At 42.3% G+C, this 14991-nt stretch overlaps 1 protein-coding gene across 2 annotated transcripts in view; it reads left to right on the forward strand.

The window, feature by feature from the left end:
- LOC133660476 (uncharacterized) overlaps positions 1-14991 on the forward strand; it is a 57417-nt gene that overhangs the window by 30759 nt on the left and 11667 nt on the right. For both annotated transcript variants that reach the window (XM_062064002.1, XM_062064003.1), the window contains 2 exons: positions 5664-5759; positions 13565-13657. In XM_062064002.1, the coding sequence (XP_061919986.1) occupies positions 5664-5759; positions 13565-13657 (189 nt within the window). The remainder of the gene's footprint in view (positions 1-5663; positions 5760-13564; positions 13658-14991) is intronic.

A 14991-nucleotide genomic window follows, 5' to 3' on the forward strand; every position in this document is an offset into this window, starting at 1 on the left:
AAAAATCATTTCAGTAGGCCTTTAAAGGCACTACCTAATCCACTTTTTATGTTTGATATAATGAAAACTGTTCATATTGTTTTATTTTTTATACTAAGAATACATTTAATTTTAACTTTCTCAGGGAATATTAATTTTGAACTAATTTTATATATATTAGTTTTCATCTCAAACATTTCATGATGGCAAAATGGACATTGATTACTATTTTGCATGCAATGAATGAAATTAACTGTATTGCATTCGCATTCTTAAAATTTTAAACTGTTGTTTTCATTATGAAATGGTTTGTCTTTTTATATTGTTTATGTATTGTTGGCAGGTTGAAAATGGCTCAGCGGATTTGGGTGGCGAAACTAACGTTTAAACGGCACCATATAATAATCATCAAAAACGCACGAGAGACAAAATGCGGTCACACCACACAGCACATAGGGCTGTGAGCGCACCTGTTTTTATTAGCACACACAAATCGGCACAATCAACCACGGACGCATTTTAGCTGTGCGTGTCAGCCTTAAATAATGAAAACAGGCGTTTAGGCAATAAAAGACAATTAGGCCAAACACAATAATTGAGGGCACATCTTAACATGTATAATTAAACCTTAATTAAGCAAAAATATGATTGATTTGATTACTCGATTAATCGATCGGGATATTCGATAGCATACTCGATTACTAAAATATTTGATAGATACAGCTCTAGCTGTATGTACATATTGCATCATTATGCCTCATTTGTAAGTATATTTGAGCTCATTTATGATCCTTTACTTTTATCCTCTTTGTATATAATTTAGTTTTGCATGACTCATGACACATTATCTGTATGTAATATTGGCTGCATTTCTGATGGTTGTTTGTGTGCCGTGTTGTTCCAGACCACAGCAAACATTACCTAGCTTGCCAAAAATTGTACTAAATCTATTAAAAGAAGACAGCCGGTCGTTTCCTTGAACTTGGACACACACATCTATACCTTTGGCCATTAAAAGCCAGTAATTTCCAGGAATTATCTCACCTTCTGAGTAGCCTCTGATTTACAAATGGTTTCTAATGTCGTAAAAATGTATAGAATAAATATTAAATTTCAACATTTCCGCCTGCGACACATAGTCATTTTGATAGTAGGCTATTATAGCTAATATAGACACTTACGTCATGGGTTGCCTTCATTATAAGACTTACATACGGCTCATTTTTTGCGGCTCCAGACAGATTTGTTTTTTGTATTTTGTATACGGGGACGGTGTGGCGCAGTTGGCAGAGTGGCTGTGCCAGCAACCTGAGGGTTCCTGGTTCAATCACCACCTTCTACCAACCTCGTCACATCCGTTGTGTCCTTGAGCAAGACACTTCACCCTTGCTCCTGATGGGTCGTGGTTATGGTCTTGCATGGCAGCTCCCGCCATCAGTGTGTGAATGTGTGTGTGAATGTGGAAATAGTGTCAAAGCGCTTTGAGTACCTTGAAGGTAGAAAAACGTTATACAAGCGCTATACAACCCATTTACCATTTACTTGTGGTCCAATATGGCTCTTGCAACGTTTTGGGCTGCCAACCTCTGCATTAAACCTTGTAAAGATTGCATTCCTGGCTAAAAATACATTTTAACACAGCGAGACAGCACCCTCTGGTGGGCAACAAATCGTAGTAGTAAATTGTACATTCAGTAATACACGACAAAAAATACATTTACATCACACATTTGATCACCAACCTTGTTTCCTCATCAACCAGGTGCAAAGATACCGTGTATAATTTCGATGTAACTTTAAGTTCAATTTAACTGGAGCTCACTTTTAGCTGAAACTTGTTTTTTTTCTTATTATTTTGGTTTATTATTGACAGTTCCCACTCGATAGCGGTGTCTCAATTCGGCGGCTGCATCCTTCCAAGGAGCCAGCCCATGCAGTCGACGAGGTATGGATCCTGGCGGGAGCCCTCTTGCCTTCGGGACACTTCCTGGTTACGTCAGTTGTTCCCGCCCTTACATTTACGTCACGTGTCAGTCGCGCGAGGTTGAACAATGGCAAACTTAAGGTGAGGAGATCCAGGATGGCGCCGTGAACGGTCTTACTTGCGGGAGCAGCATCTAAAAAAGAATATAATCCTGTGAAAATGGCTCGTGTATGATTGAAAATAAACTTAATGGTTTCCTATAGTATTTAGTTCATTTTGTGTTTCATTTGGCGGGACTTTGACGGCTGCTCCTTTGAACTATGCCGACGTCTTCTGGCTCGAAAAGGAAAGGTGTGGCGAGGAAAATGGCCGATAACGCTACAACCGGAGCTTCAAACCTGCTATTTGAGAACTGCCATGACTATATCATCGGTGGGGACAGCATGAAAATGCATCTCATGAATGAAGAAGTTTTTCCTTCCCTGTCAGTAACACCGGAGAAAGGTAAAGATGAAAAGGGCAATACGCTATCCGTGTTAATTAACGCCCGCTCAGAAGAGCTGAACGCCCGTTCAGACGAGCTGAACGCCCGCTCGGAGGAGCTGAAAAAGTTGATCCAGGCCAAAGCCATTCAAATTGCCAGCGGAAATGTTAAAGTGGAACTAGTTTGCAAACAAGTAAGTGAGATTATGGGGAGAGTTTCTGGACTGGAACTGGCTGTGGAGGGGGACAAGAAGCTAATTAATGTACTTCAAGAACGCATCACCGAGATTGAGAGATATTCAAGACGATGGAACCTGAGACTGCACGGTGTGGCCGAGCGTGTGGAGGACAGAGATGTACGTGAAGAGGTTATTCGAGTTTGCCAGGCTCTGCTGCCGTCTGATGCTGAAAGGCTCCCGAATGTTATCGACACCGTGCACCACGTTGGAGTGAAGAAGCCGAAAGGTAACAGGTGTGTTTTACTGCAGTTTTCCTCCCGGGCGCACAGAGCTGCAGTCTGGGCCGCTGCAAATAATTCCTCTTACCTTCGAGGCAACGAGCTGCGCTTCGCCGAGGATCTTTGTAAAGTCGACAAAGAAGCAAGAATGAAGTTATGGCCACTGGTGGATGAAGTTCGCAAGGCAGGGAAAATTGCCTACTTTGTAGGCGGTCGAGCATTTATCGAGAAAAAATAAATCCCTCTTCCAGTCTGAAGATACACCTTTCAGACATTAACTTCCTCTTGACTTTATTTTGTTAAAAGAGGATGGATGGATGGTTGGTTGGAGTTACAATTTACGCACGAGCCAGTTTTTTGCCCTTTTCTGAATATTAATATGATGTTGTTCCCGCAGCTTCCAGTTGCTTTGTTTCTAACTCAAAGCATTTTCTAATTCTAATTCATTTTTGTTTAACCTTGTCTTTATCTATAGTTTCTCTCAACGCCAGGGGGTTAAGGCAGAACTTGAAGTGCAAAGCTTTATATTTATTTCTTAAACAATGTAAAACAGATGTTTGTTTTTTACAGTAGACACACAGTATGAATGATGATGTAAAGTTTTGGAGATCTCAATGGGGTAATGAGATATATTGCTCTCATGCATCACAGCGTTCTGGTGGAGTTGGACCACTCAAAAACAATATTACAGGGGTTTTATTGCATCATAGTGACTATGATAAAAATGACCATTATATTTGTCAGGTTTTTGAGATTCAGAAAACTAACTTTATAGTTGCTAACATTTATGGATATAACTCGGTGCCTGACAATATATTTTATTTAATGAGGTGGAAAATACAAACCCCGTTTCCATATGAGTTGGGAAATTGTGTTAGATGTAAATATAAACGGAATACAATGATTTGCAAATCCTTTTCAACTCATATCCAATTGAATGCACTACAAAGACAAGATATTTGATGTTCAAACTCATAAACTTTATTTTTTTTTTGCAAATAATAATTAACTTAGAATTTCATGGCTGCAACACGTGCCAAAGTAGTTGGGAAAGGGCATGTTCACCACTGTTACATGGCCTTTCCTTTTAACAACACTCAGTAAACGTTTGGGAACTGAGGAGACACATTTTTTAAGCTTCTCAGGTGGAATTCTTTCCCTATATTGCTTGATGTACAGCTTAAGTTGTTCAACAGTCCGGGGGTCAGTTGAATATGCTACAAAGACAACATATTTGATGTTCAAACTGATACTTTTTCTTTTTTTTTGCAAATAATCATTAACTTTAGAATTTGATGCCAGCAGCACATGACAAAGAAGTTGGGAAATGTGGCAATAAATTCTGATAAAGTTGAGGAATGCTCATCAAACACTTATTTGGAACATCCCACAGGTGAACAGGCAAATTGGGAACAGGTGGGTGCCATGATTGGGTATAAAAGCAGTTTCCATGAAATGCTCAGTCATTCACAAACAAGGATGGGGCGAGGGTCACCACTTTGTCAACAAATGCGTGAGCAAATTGTTGAACAGTTTAAGAAAACCCTTTCTCAACCCGCTATTGCAAGGAATTTAGGGATTTCACCATCAACGGTCCGTAATATCATCAAAAGGTTCAGAGAATCTGGAGAAATCACTGCACGTAAGCAGCTAAGCCCGTGACCTTCGATCCCTCAGGCTGTACTGCATCAACAAGCGACATCAGAGTGTAAAGGATATCACCACATGGGCTCAGGAACACTTCCCCACCCTGGGGACAAGAGGGTGTAGGACACCAAGGTGGAGAACAACAGCCACATGGAGGTTACCAACGAGCTGGTGTCCACCTTCACCATCGATGAAGCTCTAACAGTGACCATCGAGTAATTGAAACAGATTGGATGCTACGATAAGGCCACCCAACTGGGTTTGCACTTCATTTATTCAAGGAATAGATCCTAACCAACTTTGTTGTTATTTACTTTTACTTTCCTTTTGAACATATTGGTGAACTTTGGTGTTGTCTGCTTTTAATTTGAATATCTTTTTCTCCTGACATTGTGTAGTACAAAATGTTCTCCTCGTTTAACTGAAATTGGAAAGATGCATTTACAGTAAGTAGTTTTGCGTCATGAGGTGTAATTCTCGTAAAATCTCATCCCACGAGATTCCACTCTGAGGAAGATATTGCAGCCACAGCTGTTGCTGTGATGTCAATGGAAGGCAAAGGCAGTGGATGATCGCTAAAAGACAACATACTTACACCCCCCTTGGCATTACTGTTTGGGTATGTGGGTCTCCTCAAGCCTGCGAGTCGGCCTCTATTGCCGGGAAGGGACCTCCGAGGTGGCACGGTGCTGCCTCACTCTTCCCGGCCGACCGATCGGAAGCGAGACAAGACGCCCCGTCTGCATTAGTTTTCCTGCATCAATGCCACGCCAGTTCGATGTTTAAGTGACCTCTAAATGCGCAAATAGTGTTTCCATTATGCTTTTGCTAAACACTTCAATATAGAATCGTCTCAAAACCCACATCATGAGAGCACAAAAATTTTTAGCAATATTTGAGAGGTTTTTCGAAATATGGCTGTTTTCATTACCAGTCTCTTATTGCATATTTAGGTTTCACGCATTTCTAGAGGTAATGAAAATGCAGCTAGTGACGATGAAGGCTTTAAAACATGTTTAATAGACGAGGGCAATGGTTTTGTTAATTTTATTTAATCGATGTGTTTAAAACAATTGCTTTTTCCTTGGTTTGGGTTTGAAAAGTAGGGTGCAGTCATTTCTGTTAAGCAGCTGCATCTGTGAAATACTAAACAATGCCTTCCTGTGTTTGCAGATGAAATGTTTAGGGAACTGACGCGTCCAAAACTTCTTCCAACTGTAGGACTGCCTCCAACTCCAAAATTTGATTTGAGGGACGTCCGGATGCGAGGTAAGTCATCTATTATCAAATGTAAACGCAAAAGTTGTGTTAGTAAAGTAAATGTTATTCATTATGATAACCAGGATGTGTTCTCTCACTCCCGCAAAGTCATCAAATGCCGCCAAAAGGTGTTGAAAACTAACAACGCTATCCGAGCTGCCGTGTTCAATTAGCCTTTCATTAGTAACCACGCGAAAGTAGTCGTGCAAAGTTATTCGGGTTATTCAAGTCATACAACTACATGCTACTTGGATAGCTTGCCTGAGAGTAGAAGTACCGTATTTTTCGGACTATAAGTCGCAGTTTTTTTTCATAGTTTGGCCAGGAGTGCGACTTATACTCAGGAGCGACTTATGTGTGAAATTATTAACACATTACCGTAAAATATCAAATAATATTATTTAGTTCATTCACGTAAGAGACTTGACGTATAAGATTTCATCGGATTTAGCGATTAGGAGTGACAGATTGTTTGGTAAACGTATCGCATGTTCTATATGTTATAGTTATTTGAATGACTCTTACCATAATATGTTACGTTAACATACCAGGCACGTTCTCAGTTGGTTATTTATGCGTCATATAACGTACACTTATTCAGCCTTTTGTTGACTATTCTTTATTTATTTTAAATTGCCTTTCAAATGTCTATTCTTGGTGTTGGGTTTTATCAAATAAATTTACCCAAAAAATGCGACTTATAGTCCAGTGCGACTTATATATATGTTTTTTTCCTTCTTTATTATGCATTTTCGGCCGGTGCGACTTATACTCCGGAGCGACTTATACTCCGAAAAATACGGTAATAGTGAAATTGTTGATCTTCGGTCTATCCTTCCAGTCAGGGGCTTATTTCTTCTGTTCCGATCCGCTGTAAGGCACGAGTGGATCACATTACCTCCGAAACCCAGGTGCTTAGCAGATGAATTACAGAGGAGGTAGAAATCACAGTGGTCGTCCTTTTCGCGTTCACAACTCTCATTTTTTAAAGGGTATTGTATCCGTGGTGGTTTAAAATACAAATCCATGATCCACAGTAGAAAAAGGAGGAAGTGTGGTATCATCCGAGCAATTGTTTGGATTCCCAAACGGGAGCGAAAGAAAATGCGACTGCTCATCTCGGCGTCCGGAACTGCAATGATTTTGCATGTTGTAGTAGCCCGGTCGTTGCTAGCATGCCGTGTGTTGTGCCTCAGTGTGCATTGTTTACACAACGTGCGGTGCGCTACTTAATATGTCCGTGTGGAAACTTGTTCGGTACACCTCCGAACCGAACCCCCCATACCGAAACGGTTTAATACAAATACACGTACCGTTACACCCTTAATATATAAATCCATCCATCCATTTTCTACCGCTTATTCCCTTCGGGGTCGCGGGGGGCGCTGGAGCCTATCTCAGCTGCAATCGGGCGGAAGGCGGGGTACACCCTGGACAAGTCGCCACCTCATCGCAGGGCCAACACAGATAGACAGACAACATTCACACTCACATTCACACACTAGGGCCAATTTAGTGTTGCCAATCAACCTATCCCCAGGTGCATGTCTTTGGAGGTGGGAGGAAGCCGGAGTACCCGGAGGGAACCCACGCAGTCACGGGGAGAACATGCAAACTCAACACAGAAAGATCCCGAGGCCGGGATTGAACTCACGACTACTCAGGACCTTCGTATTGTGAGGCAGATGCACTAACCCCTCTTCCACCGTGCTGCCTAATATATATATATATTAGGCATATATATATATACATATATATATATATATATGTATATGTATATCCATCCATCCATTTTCTACCACTGAGGGGCGCTGGAGCCTATCTCAGCTACAATCGGGTGGAAGGCAGGGTATATATATATATATATATATATATATATATATATATATATATATATATATATATATATATATATATATATATATATATAGCCTGCATCCACCAGCTTCTGGATCTCTGCGCTGTAAGCCTTGGCACGTTCTGAGTCTTTAGCTAGCCGCCGTTCTGTGCTCGGCAGACTCGGCATGACGGCTTCTTTGGGGGCATGAAGGAGAGGCATGTCTCGCCTGCGCAGCAGGGGGGTGGCGTAGCGTAAGACTCCTGCTACCTCCACGCGGGTGGTCTTCTCTTCTAGCAGGGCTACTGCTGCTTGATCTTGTCTCGACCTGGTTACAATCTTCTCACTTTTATATGGAAGGGTGTCGAGCTGCCAAAGCCTTTCGACGTGCTTGAATAGTTCTGAAGCTGGAGGGTGAACTGATGTCACTAGGCACTGCTGTGAGTGTAGGGGCTGCTGGGAGAATCTTGCTGGGCCCTGAAGAGTCCAGCCTAGCCTGGTCCGGACGGCAGCAGGCCCACCTGGCAGGCCCAGTCGGATTGGCTCGATAGCGGTGATCAGGTGTGGGTGGTCGGAGCCGATGAGTACTAGGGGTCTGGCACTGTGGAAGAGCTCAATTGGTAAACCGACCAGGTGGGCGTACCTCTTCTGGAGTCGGTCCATCGGGTATGACTGTTCGCCTAGGCCGAGGCGACCTGAGGTGAAGGCTCTGGAGACTAGGAAGCTGGTCTTTGGCTCAGCAGCAGGAGAGATGTGGAAGGATACCGCAGAGCCACGGAGGGTCTGGACCTCCTGTCTAATGGTTCTCAGGGGCAGGTCCTCAGGTGTGCCTTGTAGGCAAAGTTCTCGGGCAGCTGCTGGCAGGAGCATGGTCCTTTCGGACCCGTCATCCAAGATGGCGTAGGTGGTTATAGTGCGATTTCCGTGACGAAGAAGCACTCTGACGACCTTCAGTAAGACCCTAGTGTGGACTGAAGGACGGTCGACGTACAGAACCTCAGTGGCGGAGCTCACCAGGCAGCTCTCCTCCTTGCTTGTCGGTCTTGGTGGTCGATCATTTACGTCGTGAAGGACCTGCAGATGTTTCCCTTGGCATAGGCCACAGGTCTTCTTTAAGTCACACTGAGCGGCTTGGTGAGGCCGTGCACAGCGCCAACACCTTTTGTTGGCCTTTATCCACTCAGTGAGAGTTTCTTTGTTTAGCTTTGTGACTTCTGTACACTGGCTGAGGAAGTGTTCATCGCTCTCGCAGAAAGGGCAATAGGGCTTAGCTCTCCCCTTCTTTCCCTCTGAGGCTCTAGTATGTCCATCATTTTCTTCAGAGTCCTTTGATCCATGGAGGACGGTAACAGGTCGCCGTCCCTGGCGACCCTCATACCGGGACACTTGGTTTTCCTTTTCTCTTATGAGTGTCTGTCTGTCGAAATCCTGACACCAGGATTCGTGCTGGAGCCACTGGGCTAGATCGCACAGGGTGGGAACAGTCCCGGGGTTCTTAAAGGTGGTCCGACGGAAGTCTGCCCGTTGCTCTGCGGGTAGTTTGCTTAACAGTCTCACCACGTGAGATCCACAGCGAAGCTCCACTTCACCGTCAGTGCCCAACGACTTAAGTAGGCCAACCAAGGACTGAACATGGAGAGCAAACCGCCCAAAGGCTGCGGTGTCTCCACGGTGAACATCAGGTGAGTCTAGCACACTCGCTATCTTCCTGAGGGCTTACTGGTGGGGCTGGCCGAATTTCTCATTGAGGGCCGACATGGTGTCAGTGTAGGGCGTGGGGGAGTTGAGATAGGCATCTGCTATCAATTTTGCCTCTTCAAGCCTCAGATGGTCTACCAGAATCTGGTACTTGAACATTTCAGTCCCTTCTGTAGGCAGGAGGTTCTCCAGGGCTATTTTCAAACGGGCAAACTCACATGGGTCGTAGTGACTGAAGTTTGGTATGGTCGGGCGTGGGCCTCTATGTTCAGCAGCTGCTGATTCATAGCGTGGTGGAGGAGGGGTTTGCTGGCCCTGTCTCTGCATCCACGGGGCTGCTTGTGTGGACACTGGCATGTACCCAGGCTGGCTAGACGTATAAGTGGTTGCATAGGAGGGAGTTACACGGGGGAGATACTGTACTTGTGCGTAGTGTGGCTGGTACTGGTTCAGCAGCTGCTGGGGTGCATAGTCTGCAACGTGGGGCATAGCTCTGGTGGGAGGAGCCTGAGCCGGTGGTTGGTGTTGCAGCATTGTTGATGTAGTGGTGTGATACGCAGGTCTCTGGTGTGGGGGCTGAACAGCACGCTGGAAGTGGTGTGGCAACTGTTGCGGTGGATAGCGTGCCATGTAGGTAGGTTCCTCTGGAGAGCGTGTAGGACTGGTGTAGGTGTGAGCCATGTAGGGGGGACAAGGCTCGCTACTTAGCTGTCGGGTTTGAAGGTACTGTGGTTTATTGCCAACCTTCGCTGGTGACACCTTGCGGTGGCTAGCTGACAAGGTCTGGCTCCTTATCAGCTGTAGCTCAACCATCATCTGATCTAGTCGGTCCATGACTGGTTGACCTGGCGGATGTTCCAGGGCCGCTGTGTCTGGCCATGGTGGAGGGGGTTCAGGCCAATCCTCTTCATCCTCGGTATATACAGAATGGGGGTTGAGTTGACTGGTGGGTCGTGGTGTACCTTGCTGAAGGATGATTACTGTGTTAGTCAGTCTTCTAATTTCGTTATGAACTTGACCTAATGCAGCCACATCCGCTTGCACGGTCAGCTGTGACTGCTGTAGTATGGCGCTTTTTCTCAGTATTTGACTGACTTCATCTCTTAGAGAGAGTTCCTGAGGTGAATGATGGATTGGGGTTGGTTCTCGGGTCAACTCCTCCCTTGTCTCTCTCTCTGCATGCTGTAGGTGGGCTAGCTGGGTGTCTGACCTGTACCTCTGCCACTCTGGTTCGTACGGGTCCTCTTCATGACAAGCAGCATCTCGCCTAAGCTGATGGGAGTAGGGAGCGGGGGTAGAGTATGGGGGGGTTGACATGGCTGCACCCTCCTTCTCGTGAGATAACCATTCTTCTTCATGCCCGTGCCTGTGTCTTTGCCTGATGTTGCTGAGCTGGTAATCATCAAAGCGGGTTGGTGGGCGTGTTTGACGCCTAGGCCGTCCTCCTAATCCTTCGAAGTCCATACTGTCCAGGGGTAAATGAAGCTATCCGGCTCGAAGGACCACAATGTTGTGGAGAGTTATAAAAGGACTGTATGGTTCTATAAAGGTAGTCTCATTCGCCCCCGGGGCGTCGGTCAGGGCACAATGGACAGGACAGTTCGTTTGGCATAGGGCAGTTTACTTGTTTTGTAGGCAGGTTGACAGGCATGGATTAGTTGAATGGTACAACACTGGCTAGTATAGGTGGTTCTGTAGTAAACAGATAAGAACATCATAAACAATTAGTATAGAATACCAGTAATAGCACATATCACCTTAATGCAATAATATATCATGGATACACAATATAGCATATACCGGTAATAATTAGCATTTAGTAAACATTAGCTTCACCAGTAAACAGTAAGCCCTGCCATACACACTGCAGGATAGCATCAAACCAAACACTCAAATAACATCATCCCAACATTTAACTGAACTTAAATGTCTTAACTAGACCACAAGGTGTCACTGCACGCTACAGAAGGCACGTAAACGTGGTACTTGTGACCTGCCGTGCAGAATAAGGTGCTTGCCTCCATGTACAAGGCACAAATGTCCGCAAATGCTCTCTTTAAAGAGATAAAGAACTGTTACATGAATTACATTGTCTAGACGCTGTAAACAAGGCACACTGCGCGCAAGTAAGTAATGGATTACTTTCAACTAGCGTCGGAAACAAACAAATGCAGAAAAGTCAAACAGGCAATTGTACGTGTACATTAGAATTCTTAACTATATAATGAACTTACGTTCGTCAATGACGCACCCGGCACCGCAGTGCTGTACAATATTATAGGTTTCATATATATACAGGCAGCAAATGTAAATGACGTGCATTCACCGCTCTGTGCTCTGTTGTGGGTAGAATGAATGAGCACGCCACAATACCTTGCACTCTTAAAGGCCTACTGAAACCCACTACTACCGACCACGCAGTCTGATAGTTTATATATCAATGATGAAATCTTAACATTATAACACATGCCAATACGGCCGGGTTAACTTATAAAGTGACATTTTAAATTTGCCGCTAAACTTCCGGTTCGAAACGCCTCTGAGGATGACGTATGCGCGTGACGTAGCCCGGCGAACACGGGTATGCCTTCCACATTGAAGCCAATACGAAAAAGCTCTGTTTTCATTTCATAATTCCACAGTATTCTGGACATCTGTGTTCGTGAATCTGTTGCAATCATGTTCATTGCATTATGGAGAAGGAAGCTGAGCAAGCAAAGAAGAAAGTTGTCGGTGCGAAATGGACGTATTTTTCGAACGTAGTCAGCAACAACAGTACACAGCCGGCGCTTCTTTGTTTACATTCCCGAAAGATGTAGTCAAGATGGAAGAACTCGGATAACAGAGACTCTAACCAGGAGGACTTTTGACTTCGATACACAGACGCCTGTAGAGAACTGGGACAACACAGACTCTTACCAGGATTACTTTGATTTGGATGACAAAGACGCAGACGTGCTACTGTGAGTATGCAGCTTTGGCTTCTAAACATTTGATCGCTTGACCGTATGTGCGCAACTTTTTTTTGCGTATGTACGTAACTTTTTTAAAATATATAAGCTTTATGAACCTTGGGTTAGGTGAACGGTCTTTTGGGCTGAGTGATTGTGTGTGTTGATCAGGTGTTTGAATTGTATTGGCGTGTTCTATGGAGCTAGGAGCTAGCATAGGAGCTAGGAGCTAGCATAACAAACACGCAGGTGTTTTTATGCAGGATTAATTTGTGGCATATTAAATATAAGCCTGGTTGTGTTGTGGCTAATAGAGTATATATATGTCTTGTGTTTATTTACTGTTGTAGTCATTCCCAGCTGAATATCAGGTACCGTGAGTATGCAGCCTTGGCTGCTAAACATTTGATAGCTTGACCGTATGTGCACGTCACGTACGTAACTTTTTAAAAATATATAAGCTTTATGAACCTTGGGTTAGGTGAACGGTCTTTTGGGCTGAGTGATTGTGTGTGTTGATCAGGTGTTTGAATTGTATTGGCGTGTTCTATGGAGCTAGGAGCTAGCAGAGGAGCTAGGAGCTAGCGTAACAAACACGCAGGTGTTTTTATGCAGGATTAATTTGTGGCATATTAAATATAAGCCTGGTTGTGTTGTGGCTAATAGAGTATATATATGTCTTGTGTTTATTTACTGTTGTAGTCATTCCCAGCTGAATATCAGGTCACCCCCGGCTCTCACAGCATCTTCCCTATCTGAATAGCTTCAACTCCCCACTAGTCCTTCACTTGCACTTTACTCATCCACAAATCTTTCATCCTCGCTCAAATTAATGGGGAAATTGTCGCTTTCTCGGTCCGAATCTCTCTCACTTCATGCGGCCATCATTGTAAACAATAGGGAACTTTGCGTATATGTTCAACTGACTACGTCACGCTACTTCCGGTAGGGGCAAGCCTTTTTTTTATCAGATACCAAAAGTTGCAATCTTTATCGTCGTTGTTCTATACTAAATCCTTTCAGCAAAAATATGGCAATATCGCGAAATGATCAAGTATGACACATAGAATAGATCTGCTATCCCCGTTTAAATAAAAAACATTCATTTCAGTAGGCCTTTAAGGTGGACGGCTCATAACAGTCTCTTAAGGTGGACGGCTCATAACAGTCTCTTAAGGTGGACAGAGTTTGGGAACCTTTCTAACGTATATATATATATATATATATACATACATTTCAATTTAAAATTACTGCAGATTGCTAAGTATGCAAGTTGTCCTGTACTAAATATATGTAATTGTTAAATTTCCGTCTTCATATTTTTGCAGATACCAAGTGCACGGACAGTGCAGGACGCCCGGCCGGAGGCGCAGATGGCGTCAGTACGAGGTCAAGCGCCGACAAGGATAATTCAAGCAAAGGTAGTACTCGTGTCATTGTCGCCACTCTAACCTAGACCACCAATGGGGGTGTGATAGGAAAGTTCACTATATCACAGTTCTACATGTTATTTGTACACATTAATATGTAGGAATGTCCAAATGTTAGGACGCCCCCTATGGGCTTTGTTGAAAATGCTTTTGAAGTTTTAGCATCATTAAACAAACGGTGAAGGACTCACGGACAATATTATAATATTGTGAGAAAAAAAACTATTTCAAAAGAATTGTGTAGAAATGGGTATGCCATTTTACCTGATTAAAGTAAAAAAAACATTTTTTAGTTGCAAAATTGTGAGAAAACGTTTTGATAAAATAACTTTTAGGAATAATGTGAAATGTTCTTTTATTTTACACGACACAATTTTGTAATTTTTAGAAGATTAAAGTCAAATATATTTTGAAAAAAAAGGATTTTTTTAAAGTTAGTAATATTGTGAGAAAAAAAGGATTCCTGTGAAAAAGTTTTTTTTTTGTTTGTTTTTTTTTAGAAATTGCAATATTGTGAGAACAATTTTATTTTACAAGATTTGTGTAGAAATATTTTAAGAAACTTAAAAAAAAAAAAAAGAATTCAAGAAATAGGTATGCCATTGGTACATTATTAAAGTCTGATATATTGTGCAGAAAAGTCATATTTAAAAAAAATGTATAATAATTTTGATACAATAACTTTTAGGAATAATCTGAATTTTAGTTTTATTTTACAAGACAAAATTATGTAATTTTACAAAATTAAAGTCAAATATATTATGAAAAAAGTATTTTTTTAAGTTAGTAATATTGTACTGTGAATTTTTTGGGGGGGGCGGGGGAATGCAATATTGTAAGAAAAAAAACTTATTTTACAAGATTTGTGTAGAAATATTTTAAGAAACTGGAAAAAAAAAAGAATTCAAGAAACAGGTGTGCCATTGTTACATTATTAAAGTCTGATATATTGTGGGGAAAGTCATATTTAAAAACAATTATAATAATTTTGATACAATAACTTTTAGGAATAATCTGAATTTTTGTTTTATTTTAAAAGACAAAATTATGTAATTCTACAAGATTAAAGTAAAATATATTATGAAAAAGTGTTTTTTTAAGTTAGTAATATTGTTCTGTGAATATTGTTTTTAATACTATATAATACTAACATTGTTGGGTAAAACGGAATTTGGTTTTATTCTGAATTCAGTGAAACAGATTGGTGGTTTTAGCTGTTATAAAGACTTTCAGGTGTTTATATATGTTTATGTTTAAGTATTTGGCAGACGCTTTTATCCAAAGTGACGTACATAAAAAATACATATAAAACAATCACTGTAAAC

The sequence above is a fragment of the Entelurus aequoreus genome, linkage group LG11, assembly GCF_033978785.1.
Source record: "Entelurus aequoreus isolate RoL-2023_Sb linkage group LG11, RoL_Eaeq_v1.1, whole genome shotgun sequence".
In the NCBI taxonomy this organism is placed as follows: domain Eukaryota; kingdom Metazoa; phylum Chordata; class Actinopteri; order Syngnathiformes; family Syngnathidae; genus Entelurus; species Entelurus aequoreus.